The 21479-nt window shown below is 45.6% G+C and overlaps 2 protein-coding genes across 4 annotated transcripts; one reads left to right on the forward strand and one right to left on the reverse strand.

Moving 5' to 3' along the window:
- The first annotated feature begins 45 nt into the window (after positions 1–45).
- Positions 46–10025, forward strand: iws1 (interacts with SUPT6H, CTD assembly factor 1). 3 transcript variants are annotated; one of them, XM_006801220.2, is made up of 17 exons: positions 46–261; positions 1249–1331; positions 2311–2995; positions 4439–4504; positions 4616–4820; positions 4976–5033; positions 5120–5226; positions 5334–5484; positions 5581–5663; positions 5784–5913; positions 5991–6108; positions 6187–6298; positions 6833–6889; positions 7813–7869; positions 7977–8088; positions 8536–8686; positions 9526–9605. In XM_006801220.2, the coding sequence occupies exons 1-16, from the start codon at positions 219–221 to the stop codon at positions 8659–8661; spliced, it is 2193 nt and encodes a 730-aa protein (XP_006801283.2). In that variant the 5' UTR covers positions 46–218; the 3' UTR covers positions 8662–8686; positions 9526–9605. The 3 variants fall into 3 exon arrangements, with proteins under 3 accessions (XP_006801283.2, XP_035768133.2, XP_006801284.2); XM_035912240.2 differs by lacking the exon at positions 8536–8686 and having other exon boundaries at positions 9526–10025; XM_006801221.2 differs by lacking the exons at positions 6833–6889; positions 8536–8686 and having other exon boundaries at positions 9526–10025.
- A 3099-nt stretch (positions 10026–13124) lies between these two features.
- ostn (osteocrin) lies at positions 13125–17113 on the reverse strand. The gene is made up of 4 exons (XM_087851759.1): positions 17081–17113; positions 14474–14572; positions 13291–13523; positions 13125–13212 (listed from the first exon to the last, which is right to left on the reverse strand). The coding sequence occupies exons 2-4, from the start codon at positions 14570–14572 to the stop codon at positions 13125–13127; spliced, it is 420 nt and encodes a 139-aa protein (XP_087707885.1). The 5' UTR covers positions 17081–17113.
- Between the last annotated feature and the right edge of the window lie 4366 nt (positions 17114–21479).

Genomic DNA, 21479 nt, shown 5'->3' on the forward strand with positions numbered 1-21479 from the left:
CCAAAAAGACAGTTTACGTCATTGGGAAGCGACCGATCCCTTTGCGCATGCTCATATGATGCAGGTAGTCACCATTTTGGCTGTGTGGGCTAGCAGAGGCTAGCTGTGGGTGTAATCTTCCTCAGACCGTCGTTTCTTCGTTCAAGTTTATTTCTTCCAGCGGACAGAGGGGGGTTTCTGCCCTTAAGCCCAAACTCAAAGCTTTCTTCGTCGGGGAAATGGACGGAGAGGAGGACGATCTAATGTCCGGGAACCGCTCTGGTAACGCTTCTGCTTTGTTTCCTATTTAAACGACCAACAGGACAGTACTCACCAACTGTAGTAGCTACGTACTAACTGAATCCGAGCACCATGAGCGCGTCCTCGATAAACATGATGCAGAGGTGGGTTGTGATCACACGGAGGGATCGTTGTTTGTGTTTCGGGGTTAGCGACAGCATCGGCGCCAGTTTCCAGCAAACATGTCCCGGTTTAGCTTCACGACCGGCTGGCAAACATCTCCTGAGCTCTCCGTCACATTTACCTCCAAAAGACTGAAACACGCGGTGATATTTCAACGTTATATCCGTGGAGGAAACCAGCGGAGCCATCCAACACGAACCCGGCAGAAAGCGGCCTTCCACCGAGCCAAGCTAAACCATCAGTGTTTGTTGGCCTGATTACATAACAAACGTTTCATAATCAATACAACCGGTTAGACATGATACACCAATGAGAGCCGAATCAATACGAAAGCCTTAAAGATGAAGTCTGCTCATGTAGGTGGACTTTATGATGTTTTTTGTCACGCGGTTAGCCATGAACCTAAAATTAGTCACTTTTAAAGTGAAGTTTGGCGAGCAGCTGCAGAGGATCCAGGTGTTTGTTTTTGAGCTGTTTACAGACCAGCTGATGACATCGTGTGATCATTACTGAGACTTTTAACACTAGAAACGTTTCCTAAGCTGTAGCCTGTTTGATCGTTAATGTACAGAACGATGGATGTGATGTGACTGTAGTGTAATCTTCTACATCTCACTGCTGCTGTCATGTGTCCTCTCCAGTCCTAATAAGCCATGATCCTTGAAAAGCACAATTACTTTTTTGAAAGGCAGTTTATCGAAGGGAATGCAGAGAAAGCTGTTGTGTAGTTTTTATTCAGTTTTACTTTGGCAGCTTGGTAAAGTTACTGCATACTTTTTGCAGCTCCTATAAATGCTTTTAAAAAGGACTGAATTAACCATGAATGTTCCGGATGTGTTCTTGTAGATGATGGAGGCGGCACGCCGGTTCAGGATGAACACCCAGCATCAGATGGCGAGGAGATGAGGAGCGCCGGGCGCCGGTCTGAGGTCAGAATTCATCTCATTGAGTCTGCAGATAATTCATTGACATCATCAGTTTTCAAACGTTTATTCTGAGCCGTTTCATGTCGTCTTTGCATTTTAAGTAGTGGCGGATTTAAAATCAGGCGGATTTACATGGACAGCTGATCTTCCATGTTTGGACCCGTGTGGGATGAAGGATGGTTGTTGTATCCATCCTTGAATCATCTTCTGCTTGTTCAGAGTCCGGTCGCTCTATATATGATATTATGAGAGTGTTGTTTTTCCCAGCATGTCAGTGATTGATCAGTACAGGAGCTGAAAGAGTCGCAAGTTAGAGAGACAGATGTTGCAACATCTGGAAAACATGAGGTCGACACATGGATTGGTGCTGCAGCTGCAGTGTGTGGACGCTGTACCAGTACATCGTGGTGAAGAGAGAGCTGAGAGTAAAAGTGGAGCTCTTGATTTGCTGGTCCCTCTTTACATCGAAGAACAAGAAGAAGCGCTCAGAGAAGATTGATGGATGCAGTGAAGGAGGACAAGCAGAGGGCTGGTGTGATGGAGGAGGTGGAGGCGGATTATCTGATGTGATGTCCTGTAGAGGAAGCTGAAGAAGGAGACAGCGAACACTCGCAGGCTCTGAGCGTTACTGTTGTGATCAGTGCTGCTACATAAAGACAAAACGAGTCAGTGACTGAAGTTCATTATCACTTCATTCAAGTCAAAGTTTATTCGATCGGAGCTTATTTTCTTTATTCACCGCAAAATTATACAGAGCGATTCATCGCCATGAAGAGCGGCGGACAGAAACCTGTCAGGATTTGTTACGTTTGCTGGATTAATGGCGGCTCCGGTGTGTTCGGACTGTAAATATGACGAACGCTGTACGGAGTCGCTTCTCCTTCAGTAATCGCTGCTCATTAAACGTCTTTAGATGAAGTCGTGACTAAACCGTCTGCAGACCGCCGTGATCGGGTTGATAAACTTTCTTTCTTTTTGTCAGGACGAGGGCAGCAACGACGAGGACGACGCCATGGTGACAGGTGGCGGGGCCAGCGGCTCTGACAACGAGGACTGCCGCAGGGCCGACAGCGACTCGGAGGGCGAGGGCCCCGGGGGCCGTGATGACAAAAGTGACTCTGAGGCGGAGGCGCCGAGGCCCGCCGACAGCGACGATGAGGACGGCTCGTCTTCAGTGAAACGCAGGATGAGCGCGTCCGAGGAGGAGGAGTCGCCGCCAGAGAAACGCAGGACGAGCGGCTCAGATAACGAGGCCTCATCGCCGCTCAAACGCGAAGCATCTGACAACGAGGAGGGGGCGTCGCCGCCTCCCAAGAGGAGAGGGAGCAGCTCGGATGTGGAGGAGCGGCCCAAAGCGGCGGCAGAAAGCGATTCTGACAACGAGGATGCCAAAGCCGCGGCGTCCCCAGAGCGCCGCTCCAACGCCGACAGTGACTCTGACACAGAGACGCCTGCCAGACGCAAGGCGGCGCAGATAGACTCGGATGAGGAGGAGAAACGGGAGGAGGAAGGAGGAGGGGAGAAGTGGAAGGGGGTCATGCAGTCAGACAGCGAGGAGGAGGAAGAGGAAGGGCGGAGGAAGGCTGCAGCAGGAAGTGATGGAGAGCAGCAGGAGGAAGAGGAGAGGCAGCAGAGAGGTGACAGCGACGAGGACGACGAGAAGCCAGGTACGCGCGTGGCGGTAAGCCACGCCCCCAGGTAGACTTGAGTTGAACAGTTTTCTGACAGGAAGTGATGTCGTTACTCCAGAAACTTCCTGATCTGATCAGTTTGATTCAAATTAACGTTGAAGATAAACGAGCAGCTCTGGGTTCAGTGACCGAGCGACGGCGTTAATGAGCGATCGAACTAATGACTGTTTCTATGGTTACAACGCTGTTACATTGTGGACGCGTTACTATCGTCAACACAGACGGTTGAGCTTTTTTCAGTTTACCAGGGGGCGGGGCAAAACAATCACATGACCAATTTAAGATGACATAGCAACAAGTGTTGACTTTAAAATATCAGTTTTTAAATTGTTGATCGTGAAAAACACGAGTTAAGATTAAAAATGTTTCTTTCTGAATAAAATCGTGAAGTTTAGAAGAAACATAAAAACTGTTTCTAAGGAAAGAGCTCGAAAGCGCCAAGAAAAAGAAAAACACTCCTTTCCTATTGGTGGAAAAATGTACCATGTCGACCAATCAAGAAATGATATGACAGCATGGCATTTGGTTGTTTAGGAAGAAGGCGGAGTTTTAGGAGTGACGGCGATGAGAGATTTGTGACGTTTAGCGTGTTTGGAGTGTGTAGTTAGTGTGTAGTTTTGTTGTGTGTCAGAACAACGAGGCGACTGCTGAATGTCACAGTTTTGCCAAAAAAAAGTCAGATTACATTTTAAACGGAGTGAAACCTGCAGGTATCAGGTGGCGTTCTCCTTCATCGTGCAGAAACACAAACACAAATAATTTGTAACATCTTATTTGATTTCACAAACTAACTATTTTTCTGTAAATAGTTAGAAATGAAAACACCTTGGCTGCATTTTTAGGTAAATAGCTGCAAATAACTTTTTAAACTTTTTAAAAATTTACAATTTATATTTCAAGTTATGAAAATGATCCGTTCACCATGTTTGTGGTTACAGGTTGTGAGGATGAAACGAGGCGAGATGCTTTTAAAGTCGGCGCTCTGCGAGGGTTAAACTGTTGTTGTTTTTTTAATAATGCAATAGTTACTTTTCCTAGTAATTAGTTACTTTGATAATATAGTAACTCAGTTACTTTGTTCAAGAAGTAACTATAAGTAATTACTTTTTCAAAGTAACTTTCCCAATACTGTCCGGGTTTGCGAGGTAAACGTCGTCGTGGTAAGGTGTCCTCGTCCGGCAGGGCCACAGTGACACACGCGTGACACACACGGAAGTGACATCACGCCTGCTTCACCGAATAAAGAACATGTGATCACTTTTAGTAAACACGTTCTCTCACAGACTTTCCTTTGGCGAGCTGCTCGTTGTGTTCGTGGTCAGACGGAGACAGAGTCACCCGCCACGTTCGCCGGTTCTGTTAATATCTCAGTTACATTTCAGATGCCGTGTGAGTAACCAGTGAGCTTTGTGTTTGCAGTGAAGAGGAAGAAGGCCATCCTGTCCGACAGCGAGGACGAGGACGAGGAGAAGGCGGAGAAACCAGGTAACGCAGACCTGACGGTTGGAGCAGGATCTCTGCTGACAGTAAAAGTTGATGCTGCGAGGTAAAGCAGCGCTGTTGTGTGACGTTTGTCGCTCTCGGCGGTCTCCTCAGTGGCGAAGAGGAACCGGGCGGTGTCGGACGACGAGAACTCGGACAGTGACGCCGACTTCGGGGGTCCCGATAAAAGTTTGGCGGCCAAACTGAAAGAGCTCGGCTCAGACAGCGAGAGCGAGGACGACCGAGCGAAGGCGGCGGGGAACAAGGACGAGAAAGCGCTGTTTGGCAGCGACAGCGACTCCGGAGAAGACCAGGAGGAGTGAGTGCTGACGTCGAAACACCTCACAGAAAACTCAACACCCCCCCTACAGGACAGCCTGAGGGATGCAGCTGCCACCTCTGCAAGAAGACACACATGCAGAGTTTTAATTTCAAAATAAAGCTGATGGAGCTGATGTGCCCGTTCTGTTGCAGGAAGATGATCGCAGACATCTTTGGCGAGTCTGGAGATGAGGAGGAGGAGGAGTTCACGGTAAGCCTCGCTGTCGCGTCTCTGTTCAAAGACGAAAGCGAGATCGGCCGCGAGCAGTTCCCGTTTCACAAACTGTCGTCCTGCAGGGTTTCAACCAGGAGGACCTGGAGGGCGACGGCAAGGCGAAGCAGAAGGTGCAGGCGGAGGAGGAGGAGTCAGACTCTGACGAGGGCGTCGACCGCAGCGGCCAGGAGTGAGTCTGCTGATCAGCAACACGATTTCAAACAAGCGTTGTTGTTTCTGCTATTAAGTGTGTGTGTGTGTGTGTGTGTGTGTGTGTGTGTGTGTGTGTGTGTGTAGCACCAGCATGATGTCAGACTTCGACATCATGCTCGCCCGGAGGAAAGCCATGAACAGCAAGAAGAGGCGGCACCGCGATGGAGGCACGTTCATCAGCGACGCCGACGACGTGGTCAACGCCATGATCACCAAGATGAACGAGGCTGCGGAGGTGCGCACGCTGCTCTCGCCCCATCAAAATAAAAGCCTCACCAAACTCTGAGCTGCGATCCTCACCGACTCCGTGTGCGTTTGTTTTTATTTGCAGGAAGATCGAGCTCTGAACAGCCAGAAGAAGCCAGCGCTGAAGAAGCTGATGCTGCTGCCGCAGGTCGTCATGCACCTGAAGAAGTAAGAGTGTTAGCGTATAGTTGAAGGCTTAGTTGAGACCAGCGCCTCTCTGGGCGCCAAAGAAAAGCAGGTCCTTCTCCTCCGTGACTGCATTGAAGACTCTTATCGTTTGTCCCTCAGGCAGGACTTGAAGGAGACGTTCATCGACAGCGGCGTGATGTCGGCCATTAAAGAGTGGATCAGCCCTCTCCCTGACAAATCTCTGCCCGCTCTCAGGATCAGAGAGGAGCTGCTCAGGATTCTGCAGGAGGTGAGCGCTGAACGCGGCGTTCGTTCTTCAGCTGCGTCTCTAAGACTCAGTCGTTCATGGTGTGTTTCGTCCTGCAGCTGCCCAGCGTGAGCCAGGAGACGCTGAAGCACAGCGGCATCGGGCGGGCCGTCATGTTCCTGTACAAACATCCCAAAGAGTCCCGACCCAACAAAGACCTCGCTCTCAAACTCATCAGTAAGACCGAGCTCCTTTTCTGTAGTTTCCCTGTCTGACCGCGGAGGCCGCGGTTTCTGAACTCTTTCTCATCTCCAGACGAGTGGTCGCGGCCGATCTTCGGTCTGACGTCGAACTATAAGGGGATGACGAGAGAGGAGCGGCAGCAGAGAGATCTGGATCAGCAGATGCCTCAGAGACGGCGCCTAAGGTAACGACGATCGCAACGTCCGACACTAACATTCTTGTTTCTGCTCCAGATCTGCAGCGATTTAACTTTTATTTACATTATTCATAAAATGACTCATATATTTGACTGTCGTTAGGCTTCAGACCTTTTCCACAGCGAGTCATCCGAACCATGCAGTAGCTACAATACTGACCAACCCCCCCGGGCTGATGTCTGCTCGGTTTTCAGCGTCCTCTTCCTGTCATGTGATGATGTTCGTCTCTCACCTGAGAACAGTTTAACCCTCATTCTCCATCTTCTGCTTGTGTCAGAGTGTCAGGTGTTTTGTACAGGTGGAATGCCCCGCCCCCCTCAGTGCGTTTGCTATATCTGTGAGCCGCATTCCCACCGCTGTTCACTCTAAAGTCACGCAGCACGGCTTTACCTGAAACCCATTTGCAAGCTTCGCCTTTCTCAATCTTCTCTTTGAATATTGTGAGATGATTTCTAAAGGTCGTTGTTAGCGTGAGGCGTAGTTTTTCCTCTTTCACTCCTCTTCCTCCATCTCATCCCCAGTCAGCCTCAGAAGGTGGAGAGGGCAGAGGAACCTGATGTCTTCTCTCCACCAACCAGGTTCAGTCCTGACGTTGCATGGTTGCACTGAGTGACCAGGTTTACCTTCTTTAACGCGTCTCTGCAGGTTTTGCATCCCTCTGTCTGAAGCTTAGTAACTCCTCAGATTCCCACAGCAGCACCAAAGTGACCACAATGAATCCCTGAGACTTAAATGACTTCATGAGTGCAGCTGCACGATTTAAAGGTGACCTGTTCTGCTCATTTCCAGCTCCGCTTTCATTCTTGGACTTTGCAGTATAAAATAAGCCTCCTCTAAGTATCTTCTGATTGGCTGCTCCTCACAAACAGGTGGGTGGAGCTTGTGAGATGAAGCAGAATTGGCCGGTTTGAATACTTTGCATTTATTTCAGAGATTCAACTAAAGAAAATGACTGAAGCTGAGATTTTATTGGATTCAAACCCTTCTTGTAACTCTGTTTTTACCACCTCCACTCTGAGCTCATCTAGCTATCAAAATAAGTCAGAAGCGCTAACATTAGCTTGGGTGCGTTTCAGGTGGACAGGATGCCACCCGGTGGTTGAAACTGGTACTGCACCGGAGTGGAGGACTGCCTTATTTCAGCTTCGGTCCATATCTGCGACACAAACAGTCACAGCTGCTGATAGTTTTAATATCCACTGTAGACATTAGGGGGCGCTGCTGCACAGAGGGGTTAAACAGCAGAGACTGGAGGCTGTTTCTCTAACGGCAGTGTTAGCCGTGTGTGTTTTACTGCCCTGATGATGTGGAGCTCGACAGGGCTGAGTTTGTTCCGTGCGGGAAGTTTTGGCGCCGACTAACCCGTTCGGAGTGACGTGCTGCTAACAGCATGGAGGCTCAGCCGGTGAAGAACATCACTCAGAAACCTGCGAGGCGCCTCGGTGCGGCGGAGCTACTTCACACTCGAAGTTGAATTCGTGTCTTCTTCTTCTGTTTGTAGTTCTGGAGGTCAGACGCCTCGCAGAGACCTGGAGAAGCAGCTGACCGGAGAGGAGAAGTAAGTTCTCACACATCTGGGGTCAGGAGGCGGGATTTGTGTCATGACTTCCTCCTCTATCGTGTTTAAATTCCACCCTCAATAACCTGAACGCCTGCTCCCAACAGAGCTCTGCGGCCCGGAGACCCCGGGTTCTGCGCCCGGGCTCGAGTCCCGATGCCCTCGAACAAAGACTACGTGGTTCGGCCCAAATGGAACGTGGAGGGGGACTCCAGCAGGGTGAGTGGTCACACGGGCCGATAGCGTGTGCTTCGGGGCGTGGCTACACTTCAACTAAACAGCAGAGCGCCCCCTTTAGGCACAGTCCTATGAAATATCCAGAGTTTAACATTTGGTTTCAGTTTTTTCGTAATTGAGTCAAACAAATGATTTACTCACGATTTACAAAATCAATAACAAATACAAAATTCCAAAATTAAACAAATATATTTTAAACCTCTAAGAGCGAACGCATTTTTAAAGAAAAAACAATCTGAATAACAATAAAGAACTTTTATATAAACAGTCAGATTTCTGAAGTTTGAATAAAGTTGAAAGAAACACTTCCACACTTTTGTGCTGGAACAGACATCAGGTTATTTTCTGCTTCTATTTGATTGTAAAGCTCTGAACAAGGAGTTTACCTGCTGTCAGGTCAGGAGCTGAGCTGTGATTGGTCCTCTGCAGAGTGGCTGTAAGAAGGCCATCAGCCTGCTGGAGAAGCACAAACGGCGTTTCGCCGAGCAGAGAAAATTGGGGCGGCCGCAGGGAGCTGTGAAGATCAGCATAGAGGGAAACAGAATGCCCCTGTAGCTCCCCTGCTCCCCTGCAGGGGGCAGTAAGTCTGTCTGCATGGTGTGAAGAGCCTGACTCACCTGCAGTGTGCAGACGTACAGTGGAGGCAAAGTTATCCAACCCCCAAACAGAGTTCACTGAACACAGCGAAGAGCACACGATCGATCACACTTCAGTCATTCAGACCTCTAACGTCAGACCAATCACTGATAAACCTGATCGTGTCATAACCAACGGCCAAAACCTTAACTTTAACAAACTAATGTACTCAGAGGTCATGTGACCTCATACGCAGCGCCCGGGGTTGAATCATTTTCCTTCCTGCTGTATGAACACATGAACATCTCTGCTGCAGCCGTCGAGCACCTCTGAGCCTAATAAACACCAAACTCATGCACTAGAGAGAGATAATCACTGAGACTGGAAGTAACGTTCCACAGGTGAGAGCAGTGTGTGGGACAGTGTACCTGTAATTTGCATGGCTTCATTAAATAAAATACATTTACTGTAGAAATGAGTCAGCTGACACGGAGGAAGAAATGTTTTCACTTTGATATGGAATCAGCCACACGTCCAGCAGCAGGCTTCCAGAAGCTGTCCAATCAGAAGCAAATAGATGTTCAGGGAGGAGTTAAAGCAGCTTGTTTCACACAGAGCGAGGGGCCAGAATGAGACAAATAAAGCTTATTTTGAACTGTAAATGGTCTTTAGGAACAGTCTCTTCCCATCTGATGGCTCTGAACAAGGTGTCTGTGAAACATCTTCCTGCATGAGCAGTGAAGTGTGCGAAACAAACCGGTTCTCTTTGTGTTGTTACCTCGGTGTGTGGTTACAAGATGTAAATCCTGTAACTTCCTGTTCTGTGTGTCTGTCTGCCTCCAGGGTCCGGTGAGGAAGAGTTTGTCCCGTGTTGATAAACAGATGCGTAGATTTGCTGACATCCGGCGCCTGACGAAGACGGGTCACGCTGTTAAAATCAGCGTGGAAGGCAATCGAATGCCGCTCTGATTAATTTTTTTTCTGCTCTAAACTCAGTAGGATTTATCGTTTTTACTTTTTATTGTTTTGTTTCTGAACAAACCCGCAGCTTTGCCCTCCTCAGGTCCAGCTCTGCCTTACTGAAAAAAGGGGCTGTTGTCAGACCGCTTCAGTCCAAATGTGTTATCTGCTGTAAACTTGTCTGTCCTCTGAACAAAACGCATGAAATACTCCAAAATGATCCAAAAATAACGTTTCCTAATGCTAACAGTTTAATTATTTGCTTTATTGTTCAACTTGTGTTAGCAGTTAGCTTGATTAGCTTGACCTGAAAATCAGCGATAGTCGCAGTGTTAACAAATACTGGCATCACATAGTATTTTCTTTTCTCAGTTTTTTTGTTATGTTATGATGATGTCGTATCAAAAGCTGAGTCATGTTAGCAGTCATCTACATTTGCTATGCTACGGAGCTAATAAAATCTGTAAAAATAGCTTACTGTTTTAGCTTTACCTCGGCTCAGAGTGAGTTGGCTTTAAAGCTAGCATAACAAAAATTATGATGTTATTGTTAGCAATCTACATTAGCTTTGTCTTTAAAAAAAGTGCAGCAATAGCTTATATTAGCTAGCTATGTTAGCCTTATGTCAAAACTATTAAGGTCTGTAAGCCTTCTAAGCTAACATTCATGTTTATCTATATGTTAACAGTGAATATTGAACTATGGCCACATATTATTATCAGCCCTGTCACTTTACTTTCTTGTGTTCTTTTAAGTAGAACATCGTTGTTCACCTTTTAATTCCTGGTGATGCACGGTTCATTGGGTTAGTGATCACATGTTTTAAAGTAAACCTTAATAATGCAGACATCAGTAATTTAAGCTAATGCTATAGACCATAATAGTTCTAAGGAATGGTTAACATAGATAACTGTGACGGCTTCAAAGTGAAACTAACATCAAAGCCATTTTAGCTTTGTTAACTGGCTGTTTTGGTAGCTAGCATTGAGCTATATCAGAAAAAACAAATTAATTAAACAAATGCTATCATATTAGCTAATGTTAGCTTCACCTTAAAGGTGACAGCCATTTTTAGCTGTCAGCAAATTACACTGTTATTACCTTAGCTGGTTTGGAGGTGAAGCTAATTTTATTTATATTTATCTCTTAGCCCAGTTTTGGAAGTTAGCATGATAACACTGACCTTAGGTAAAGCTAATTTAACAAAGGCACTGATTTTTGCAGGTAGCATTGCAGATAAAATGTTGATTTTAAGCATTTGAGCATTTTTGGCTCACATTAGCATAATGTCATCTGATTTAACCGGCTGTGTTCTTAACAATAGCTAATGTTAGCTGTGAGCTAACATTAGCTATTGTCCTAAACATCTGTATTTTTATGTAAGCTTCAAGCCATTTGCCTACATTTAAAGACTAAATTGCTCTGTGGTATTAGCTTGTATTAGTAGTTAGCTTGTTTTCTTTCTTTCTTTCTTTCTTTTTTTTATATAGATATATTTTGTAAACTGCCATACTGACAGAGTTGCTGGGTTAAAGATGAACGTGTTGTGTAATCAGGGGATCATTTTGGAGTTTCTTGTCCAGAGTACATTCAAGTTCTCTGGTTTGGATTTGAGGGTGAAGTCTCGTCTGCGCTCTCCGTCTCTGAATGTGAAGGTGTTTGTATTTTGCTGATAGTCTGGTCCATTATCGCCCTTCTCTGCTCCCATAGCAGCTGTACAGAAGTTCTCGGTGGATGAGTTCACACAGGAAATGCCGGGACTCTGATTGATCCGGATCATCCGTGGACTGTGTGAACCAGCCGTTCTGTGTGCACTGTTCTGGATCACATGATCTTTTCTTAATAAAGACTCAACAAAAACTCACCTGGCTGTACGCTTGTTTATTTCTGGGAGCATGGGGAGGGACTTACTGGTGGAGCCTCTAGTGGACATTTGTGGAACTGTAGCTTTTAGCACATGATCTAAAATCCTCAAGGGGTTGAAAAAGAGAAGAAATCAGTCACACTCAACTTCATTGTCATTTTCTTTTTATTAAGCACAGTTAAACTCGGGCAGGAAGAAGCACATCAGAACAGAATCAGTGAGCAGGACGGTTTCCACTGCAGCGCCACTCGGACGCTTAAACCTGTTTTTGGACTGTTGTTTTATTTTTTTCTCATTTCAAGTTTACAAACTTTAGATGTGTTACAGTCATAGATGGTATAAAACATGGACGTAGTTTCCTGGTGAGGAAAATAAAGCTAATCCAGGAGAGTTAAATCTGCATTCTATCAAAAAGCCACCAGGTGGTGACTGCTGCAGTTGCAAAAAGACTTCCAGTGCTGTAGAAGCTTGACCTCTGACCTCTGTAAACACTTTGCTGCTGATGGACTCAGTCACTCATCTTGGGTCATATTGAACAGGAAGTCTGCTTTGCGACTAAGGTGTTGATGATGAAAATGCTAATCTCATGACTTTGAGATGACGTAACAGTAGCTTTGTCCACGGTTTACGGTCGCAGTAGAAATGTGCCGTTGCTGTGGAAACAGTCCTGCTGCACAACTCTGAGACAAACGTGCGAGGACGAAACTCGATTGGTGTTGGACGATTGCGAGGGCAGTCAAGGCAACAACGCCTCCAGTCAGGGTCCCAACAGCAGGAGGAGCCGGCGATGGTGCATTCAGGTGACACTCGGAAAACTGCAGCATTATCGTTCCCTAACGCTAATCCTAATGAGGTTAAAATGTTCAAACTCTAACCTTTAATTTTTTAAAATTATATATTAAATGCAAAAAATCAAAAAGATGGAAAAATTTATAAATGAAAAAACTCAAAACATCCAAATTATTCTTATTATACTCAAAGTTGTTCGAGTCTGATGATTTGATCTTTCTGAGATCAGGCTCTGATTTTATCCAAATACAAATTTTGAAGTTTATTTATTTATTTATTTCTTAATAAATCTGAAATCAAAGCTTCTCATTGGTGGAAACTAATAAGTATATTTAATCTCACACGTTAAGATATTTATTGGTGCTGCTAATTCGAGATTTGCTCACATTACATTACATTTCACCTTGATTAAATTCAGTATTTTTAAAAAGAAAAGTTTTATTTACCTGTAAGTTTTACAGGTAAATAAAATGCTTGTTAAAACGAGTTGCTATGGAAGCAAATCGCAGGTGTCGTTGAAATCACTTCCTCTCTATGTGTGCCGACTTTACGGAGCTGCATTTGAACGCACCATCATTGAACAGTCATGCTTTGTGTTGGGCTGTCCAGGTGAAGTGAGGCTGTCAGGTGGGCGTGTCCAGGTGAAGTGAGGGTGTCAGGTGGGCGTGGTTCAGCAGGTGATTGGCGGTTTCATGCATCTGTAGAGATAAATGACCATTTTAGTGTTTTTTACTGATGCTTTTATGAAAATGACTCACATGCAGTTCTGCACCTGTCCAGTGAGAGCGCTGTGGGGAGAGGGTGGGCTTTTAGACGGAGGGGGTGTGGCCTACCCTCTGCCGTTTGGCAGACGACCCATCCCGATTCTGTCAATGGGCGGTGGATTGAGTCGTCGCCGTGGCGACTCCACCACCTTACTGCAGACAGAAGAACATGGAGGCGTTAGACTCATCCCTGCGTCTCAGGTGTTCTCAGGTATTCTCACAGGTGACTACCTCTGCTTGTCTGACCCTTGCTGCTTCGTTTCCATGGAGCTGATGGACAGGCGGTCCAGCGGGACGTTGTTGATGGGAAAGCTCCTCTTCCTCTTTGGCTCCATGACATCATTTTCCATCCTCATCAGGTGATCCGATTGGAGCAGTTTTGGCGTCAGCTCCTCCCCCACCTTCACACCTACAGGGCGGGACTGAGGGGCTGCACGAAACCTCAAAACGGGCTGGTCTACCTGCTGGATCAGATAAAGGCGTAACAAGTTTATCTACTGAAAACGAGGCGAGTATGAGAGGATGTGTGAAATGATCTGGGATAAGGCTTAGAGCTGAAGGTTTTGTACATGATATCCAAGGAAAGGAGTGTGAGTCTGATCCAGTGCTTCCTGTCCAGTTTTAAGGACTTCCTGTCCTTTAACACGTGAACACGTATGCCTCCCGATTACTGGGAACTTTGGTCTGCTGATAAAAACGTAAATCAAGGGGATGCTGTGAAAAGCCTCCGACGCCGCCTCCATCTTTATTTTCAATGAGGGAGTCTCCGTATGGAAAACACTGAACTGTGTTTTTGTACGTTACGCCTCCACACTGAAGCCTGTCTCTCACGCCATGGCCCCGGCAGCGAGCGGTGTCTCACTTCCTGTCCGCCTGCTGCCTCAGATGACTCCGACAGATCTCGTGTCATCCAGACTAAACAGAAAAACGCTTCGGCTTTCCCTCCCCGCCGCCTCACGCCATCTGATATCAGCACCGAGCCCTCGAGGGAGGAGCTGCTTGTTTTGGCCCTCGTGATGGTGTGACAGGATCCTGCCTAATAAAAGTACTTATAAAGTTTACCTGAAGTACATGATGTAAAAGTACTTCCTCACAGGTTACATTAAAGCGCACAGAATGGAAGTATTTGAAAGAAAGTAAATGTCCTTTTCCCACTGGTGAAACACGAACGTCTGGTCCTCACAAAGATAGAAAGACAAGCACGCGTGTGAGTGGATCAGTGCGAACTATGAACTGTGTTGACGTTTATGCATTATGGGGACATCAGAGCACTGTGAGGACTTTTTGTACAGGGCTGTTTGAAAATTGGTTTTAGGAGTCAAATGAGTCCTCGGAGAGCTGGAAGTGTGTGTGTGTGCGTGTGTGTGTGTGTGTGTGTGTGTGTGTGTGTGTGTGTGTGTGTGTGTTCACTGACCCGAGCAGGTTGCGGTTGGACTCTGAGGCCGTCGACGCTGCAGCGGAGCAGAGTGAAGGACAGGAGGCCGGGGAGCAGCAAACAGAAGCAGAACTGCATCTGAAACGATCAGTCAGGTTACTTACTATTACTATCTAACTTTTTTACAGTTTTACCTTTTCTCTTCTGCATAAGCATGTAATGAGTGGCTAAGCAGCTTATGGCAGCTCCTGATAAACATGGCATTTACGATAAGTTTCAGTCCGGCTCTTCTTAGGGTCTCAAGCGATATCTTGATGAATAATGATGCAGGAAAATGCTCTGTTCTACTCATGTTGGACCTCACATCAGCTTTCGACACAGCTGACCATCACATCCTCCTTGAAAGGCTGAAAAATTGGGTTGGTGTATCTGGATGCTTTAGAGTGGTTCTCCTCTTATCTCCATCACCGATCCTTCAGTCTCCGATTTTAGGTCATCCTCTACCTCCCTTACTTATGGTGTCCCTCAAGGGTCAGCTTTGGGGCCTTTATTGTTTTTAATATAACTTCTCCCCCTCCCGCATATAATGGGCTCTTCTGAGGACATTTCTTATCACTGTTATGCTGATGATATTCAGTTGTACGTTTCTTTTATGCCCGAGGATTTATCTAAGCTTCAGCGTCTGAATGATTGCTTAGATTCGATCAAACGTTGGCTGCAAATTTCCTCCAACTCAACGAGGGGAAAACCGAAGTCCTCGAATGCGCCACTGATAGGTTTCTATCGCAGATAGTGAAAGCCCTTGGTCCTCTCTCACTCTATGTTAAATCCTCTATCAGGAATTTAGGTGTCACCTTTGACCCGACTCTCACATTCAATGTGAAATCTCTGGTTCGGTCTTGTTTTTATCATTTAAGAAATGTGGCTAAGCTAAGCCCGATGTTATCTCGCTCTGAACTGGAGATTGCTATACACGCATTTATTTCGTCACGCTTGGATTATTGTAATTCGCTGTTTATGTGTCTAAGCAAAGGCTCTCTGGATCGTCTGCAGGTTGTGCAAAATGCTGCAGCGAGGCTTTTGACAAAATCCTGCAAGTATTCACATGTGACACCGTTGTTATCTCAGTTACACTGGCTTCCTGTTGAATTTAGAGTCGATTTTAAGATCCTGGTCTTGACCTACAGAGCTGTGCACGGACTGGCACCAGCCTACATCTTTGATCTGCTACAGCCTGATGTCCCCAGCAGGTCTTTGAGGTCATCTGATCATCTGGCTTACTTGCTTTAAAAAATACTAAGAGGAGGACTGAGGGTGACAGAGCTTTTGGCGCTGTGGCCCCGAGACTGGAACTCTCTCCCCAAAACATTAGGAACTGTGGACTCAGTTGCTGTTTTTAAAAAACAACTCAAAACTCACCTTTTTAAAACTGCTTTTGGTTAATTTTATGCCTGTTTTATTTTCTCTTTTTAAATCTTTTTATGACTTAAATATGATAAAAATTTATTTATTTATTTATTTATTTTAAACCAGCTCAGCTGCAGCGTTAACGTGATCGAAACATTCTCCTCCACTTATGGGAGTTGTAGTACTTTCATTACCTTTTATCTTTGTATATAATCAATGAGATCTGCATTTGTCATGTGCACATGTCCATCTTTTGTTTACAGAGTGTGGTTTTTCACATAGACGTTAATGACGGCTCTGTGACATCAGCAGAAAGAGCTCAGTCTGACAGTTTCACGCCCCCCAAACTGAGTCTGACCTCTCAGAGGAACCGAAGCGTCCTCACAACAATGGTTTTAAATACACACACATGAGGAGGGGGGCACATTTTAAGCTCGGCTGATGGCTGTAAGTGTATTGTCCAGCAACATCGGCTAATTTTAGCATTTTCCATCCCTGCAAATAAACGCCTTTTTGACCGTCACATGCACACTCGCTGACACTCCTGCACACACACACACACACACACACACACACACACACACACACACACACACACACACACACACACACACACAGTGTCCCCTGCAAGCAGACACGCAGAAACAAACACTTGTTGTCGTGTTGCGTCACTCACATACATTCCTGACGATGCACAAAGGTTTGTGCACGCTCCTGTTCACACCTGCTGCTGATGCTGAGGAGCTGCAGCTCTCTCATTCATGCACGTGTGAGGACAAACACACACACACTCTTACACTGCAAATCCTTCCATTCACAAAAATCTTCTTGCAGCCCAGCAGCAGACTGAAGATCAGCATCACATTTTTTAGACTTCCTCTGAGAAGAGAGTTCTCGTTCATCTCCAGGTCTTATTTTCAGTGCTAAACGCTGCTCGTGTGAAGATTTAAAGACATATTTAATTCATGTTCACCTGTCCAAGTCTTTGTTTTCTTAGCCAGAAATCATAAATGAGATCATGCACACACAAGGTTTTCAGTTTCACAGAAAGTTGGCAGAAAGAATCAAAGATGACAAAAAGAAGCAGCAAACACCTCACACACAGAAAACTGCGAGCAGAAAACTTTGACTCTGAAAGGAATTTAAATTTAAATAGATAATGTTGGGAAGTGGCATTAATTTGCACCTGTGCACACCTGTGTCTCTCTCTCTCACACACACACACATGCATGTTTGTACCTTCAGTGTGGAGCTGATCTCTGCTGCGTTGCCTCGCTCTGTTTCTGTGTCTTCTTCTGGCTTCACACATCAAGTTTTATTGCAGCTGCCTGGGAATCTCCTATCCAATCAGCAGCCTCTGCTCCAGTGGCATCACTTCCTGTTCTTCTTTTCCACCATCATGTGTGAAAGATGTCATCATCAGGTCCATTACCTGTTAATGAAAGCTCCTGGGAGCAATCACGCCTCCCTCCGTCCTCCCCGCTCTCAGTTTCCTCCTGAAGGTCAGTTTTTAAAATAAACACATTCAGACTCGTCTCTGTTCTCCAACTGCACCATCCGTGTGCTCCGATCGCACTCCACACGAGACATCAGATCTCTCCCAGAGAAACATTAAATGTCTGCAACCTGAGTGGGTCTGCAGGTTCACCGAGGCAGACTTTGGAAGTGCAAGAAACAGAAAGCAAACACGAGAATGGGCCGCCAATGAAACTGTGCATAAAGTTCACCACTGCTGCAAAACAACGGCAAAAAGAGACAAAACTCCCACCAAGACACACAAAGCGAAGTCAAAAGATGTAGCAAGGCAACAACAAAATGAGCACAAAGATGCAAACAAAGAGAAAATGACAACAAACGTCAAAGACATGAATAGTTACTAAATAACAATAAAAAGTAACAACAAAAATAAGAAAAAAGATACAAATAGTTTTGAAACCAAACAATTTGTAGTTCTTTTGCATCACAAATAACAACAAAGAAACACAAAGTGATACAAAAAACAACAAAACCCAAACTTCTGTCAGACTCTTTGATGAGTAACAGAAACAAGCAGTTATGTTTACAGTATTAATAATAAAGAGAAGCCATCTTGGACAGGAAGTGGCTGCAGAAGTAGAACCAATCACATTCTTCTGCTGGCGTGCATTTTCGTGACAGGAGTATCGTGTCAAAGTTAGGATGAGGTCATACGGCGACATGTTTTTCTGTCCTGCCGTGAACTCGAAGTTGATCCCCATCTTCTTTGTGTTTCTGTTGCTATGGCGACAGGGCTCTCTCCCACTTATCCTCTCGGGGCCGTACGACCTCCGTTCCACCCATCCGTCCGTTCGGGATGGAGAATTTGGTCATTGAGAAAACACACCTGGGTTAATAACGGTAATGACACTGCAGCTAATATGCTAATAATAAGCCCACCATCCCCCAACCAATCACCCTTTAATTAGTCCACGGCCTTCTCTGCTCTAGGTGATGTCATCTTAGCACTCATTTTTTTCTTCCTGTTGCCCTTTCAGCAGCACACACAAGTCTAAATACAGGAGCCTATAAGTCTGCAGTGCTGCGAATAACTGAGCCCACAGAACCTGCTTAAGCACCAAGAACCTGAAATAAAAGTAAAGTGTGGCTCTATGAGTCTGTTGCATTATTGTTGAGGACTTCTGGTCGACTCGTCTTCACAGCGTTGCTTCAGTTCATTGACGTGTGCAGCATTTATCCATGCACAGCTATCTGAGCTCTGCAGCACTTTGATTCTTTTCGTTTTCAGCCGTTCTGTTGGAGATCTGTTGCTGTGCTTGGATCATTGTCCTGTTCATGGTCAGAGCTTTAGCTGTGGGACAGCCAGAGGAGTTACAGAGGAGTTCATGGTACACTCAGGGACTGTGAGGTGCCTGAAATGTTGGTTTTGTGCTTTATGGATTTACAAAAGAGCCATATTTGTTCGCTCTATCTCTAACCGTGCCGTCATGAACTTTAACCTTTAACATGCTAACTGAGACCTGTATAGTACGAGATGGAGCTTTTGGGTTTGATAGGGTGACTTTGCTGAGACCACTGGTGGGAAGATTGTGGAATTATGTTATCACACCTAAATCCACCCGAGGTGGTTTTAGTTCCTATGGAAGCAGTGAAGGTGTTCTTAGTTTTTCACAGGACTGAGTCCCATCTTCTGTGGCGGTTCTGTGAAGTCAAACCAGGTCCAATACCAAACTGGATCTGAACGAGCAGACGCTGTAACCAATTTTATTGTCTTTAAATTATTGAATGAAAAACAAATAGTCACAAAATTGTGTTATGAGCCAGTTAAAACAAAAGTTAACTATCATTTTCTAGCAATGACGTTATGGTTAGCTAAGCTAGCCGACTAACCTTAATGTTCTCGGAAATAGTTTCCGTCTAAGCCTGTGAGAGATTTAGTTTCTGTCCTCATGTGCAGTTTGTGTTGTGTCTCTGTTGTGCTGGGAGAACAGCGTCTGCTGTTTGGTGGTGTTATGGCCCTTTAACACAGGCAGCAGCATACGCTGCGCTAACTGCTAGCTTCATTGTTTGTGTGATTTTTTATTGCCCACTAATAAGACACAACCCCTGTCTAAACTACACACTTTGCCTACCTAAATACAACAACTTTACTGTCTAAACAAACCTGGCATGCTCAAGTTTGTCTAAACATGTTTGCTACATGCCTGAAAAGGCCTTTAGCATCCAACTCTATTTCTACGCTAAAGTTAGCTAGCATCCAACTCTATTTCTACGCTAAAGTTAGCTAGCATCCAACTCTATTTCTATGCTAAAGTTAGCTAGCATTTCTTGGCGTGTTACAAGTGTGACTCCATCACAGTGAATCTGTGTCGCAGTTATTTTACTGATGTTGTGGTGTGATGTCCGAGTGCTGGTTATTTGATTACTTCCTTGAATGCTCATATAACTCATTGTCGGTTGAGCTGCTGTTCTTGTACGTTACGTGGAAACAGTTAGGCAATGTCAGCTGATTCACTTGGCTGAACGGGAATTAGGAGCAGTTAAACTAACAGGAACATTTAAAGGTGAGAAATAAGTGACGCTTCAGGTGAGTCATTGTTTGCCCTTTTTGGACCAGAGTCATCAGTAACGTCACCCTGGCAACAGAGACAACACCTGCAGCAAGGGTCAGGGAGCGGGCTTGTGGAGCCAACATGGCTGACGAAACGCTTCGGCAAAGCAGCATCGCGCCAAGAATTCAGTTGCCACAAACGTAATTAAAAAGGTTATTAGCAGGTCAGCTGACGTATTCAAAGCCTGACTCGCGATGGTGACGCCGCATCAAAGCTTTATCCCTCAGAAGCTGCAGGATATTAAACTTGACGTCCTGCAGAGGCTCTGAAGCTCTTTAGTTTGTTCACAATCAGCTGTTGAAATCTGTTCATCAAAGAAGCAGCCTGACAATGTCCACTAGAGTCCGTCCCCATACACACCCATGTAAATAATATTTAAAATGTTCAAACTTTACAGCAGGAATTACCTGAGTAAACACACTTATTGTGTTTTTTTTAAATAACTCAGCCATGTGGAGTCTTAAAGGTAGAAGATGGATGCTGAACAACACAAGGACCTCCAAAAAGTTGATTCTGTTCATCTGGACGTAGCGTTTTGTGGGAGAAATGTTTCGTCACTCATCCAGGTGACTTCTTTGACTGCTTTGTATGAGTAGCTTTGTATGATTCACAAATCAAAATAATCCTTACTTTGTAGAATCATATACCAGTCCTCTCAGTTCATCCTCTGTCTCAAATGAGCACTTTTAGCTCGTCTATAAGGTAATGCTCTTCTGATTGGATGCCCCTCATAAACTAAAAGCTTGGTGGGTGGAGCTTCAGTGGCCACCGTCCATATTAGGGATGTGACCTCTATATGACATCAGCGATAAACTGACTGTTTACAGCCGTCTGAGCTCTTTATTAGAAACTTTGGCCATGTGGAGCATGAGCAGGAGATGTTTATAACAGGAAACAAGGAGAAGCAGAACAGGCCCACGGTCACATGTCTGATGAACCTTCGTAGGTTTAAGTGTTTCCACTGCTGATGTGGTGGTGGTGTAGCTAAGAGCAGCTCCTGCATTCGTAAACTCCTGTGATGAGAGTTTTGTGTGTCTTTGTTTTGGTGTCTGACTACCTTCAGACCTCCCGATAACCTTCAGAGCAGATCCACACAGAGCCGCGGCTCAGCTTTCACTGTGAGAGCAGACTGAGTAAACAGTGAGATCCAGGAAAGCCGGAGGCGTGAGACCGAGGACGGCAGGGAATATCCAGGGGGAATCCTACCGGCTTGATTTGGCCCAGAGAAGCTTCACTCACAAGATCTGAGTCATCCGATCCATGAATCATCAGCTGGAGCTTTACGCCGTTACCGCAGAGTCAGCAGGACGGCGGACCGACGGGACAGAAAATCCTGCAGGGAGACAAATGAGCAACACTTTCTTTTCCGCTCCGAGAACTCTAATCTCCTTTAAGGGGACAGTTGGCGAAGCACAGACTCAGCTCTGCTTTTTTATGGAGGGAAGTGAGAGCAGCCACCGGTGCCTGAATAACAGCTGAAGGTTGCAGGATATTTACCAGGCTTGGGCTAAAGACGGGAGGACTCGGCACAGAGCTGGGAAACACGAAAG

The sequence above is a fragment of the Neolamprologus brichardi genome, chromosome 14 (genome assembly GCF_056152115.1).
Source record: "Neolamprologus brichardi isolate AB-2024 chromosome 14, ASM5615211v1, whole genome shotgun sequence".
Lineage (NCBI taxonomy): Eukaryota > Metazoa > Chordata > Actinopteri > Cichliformes > Cichlidae > Neolamprologus > Neolamprologus brichardi.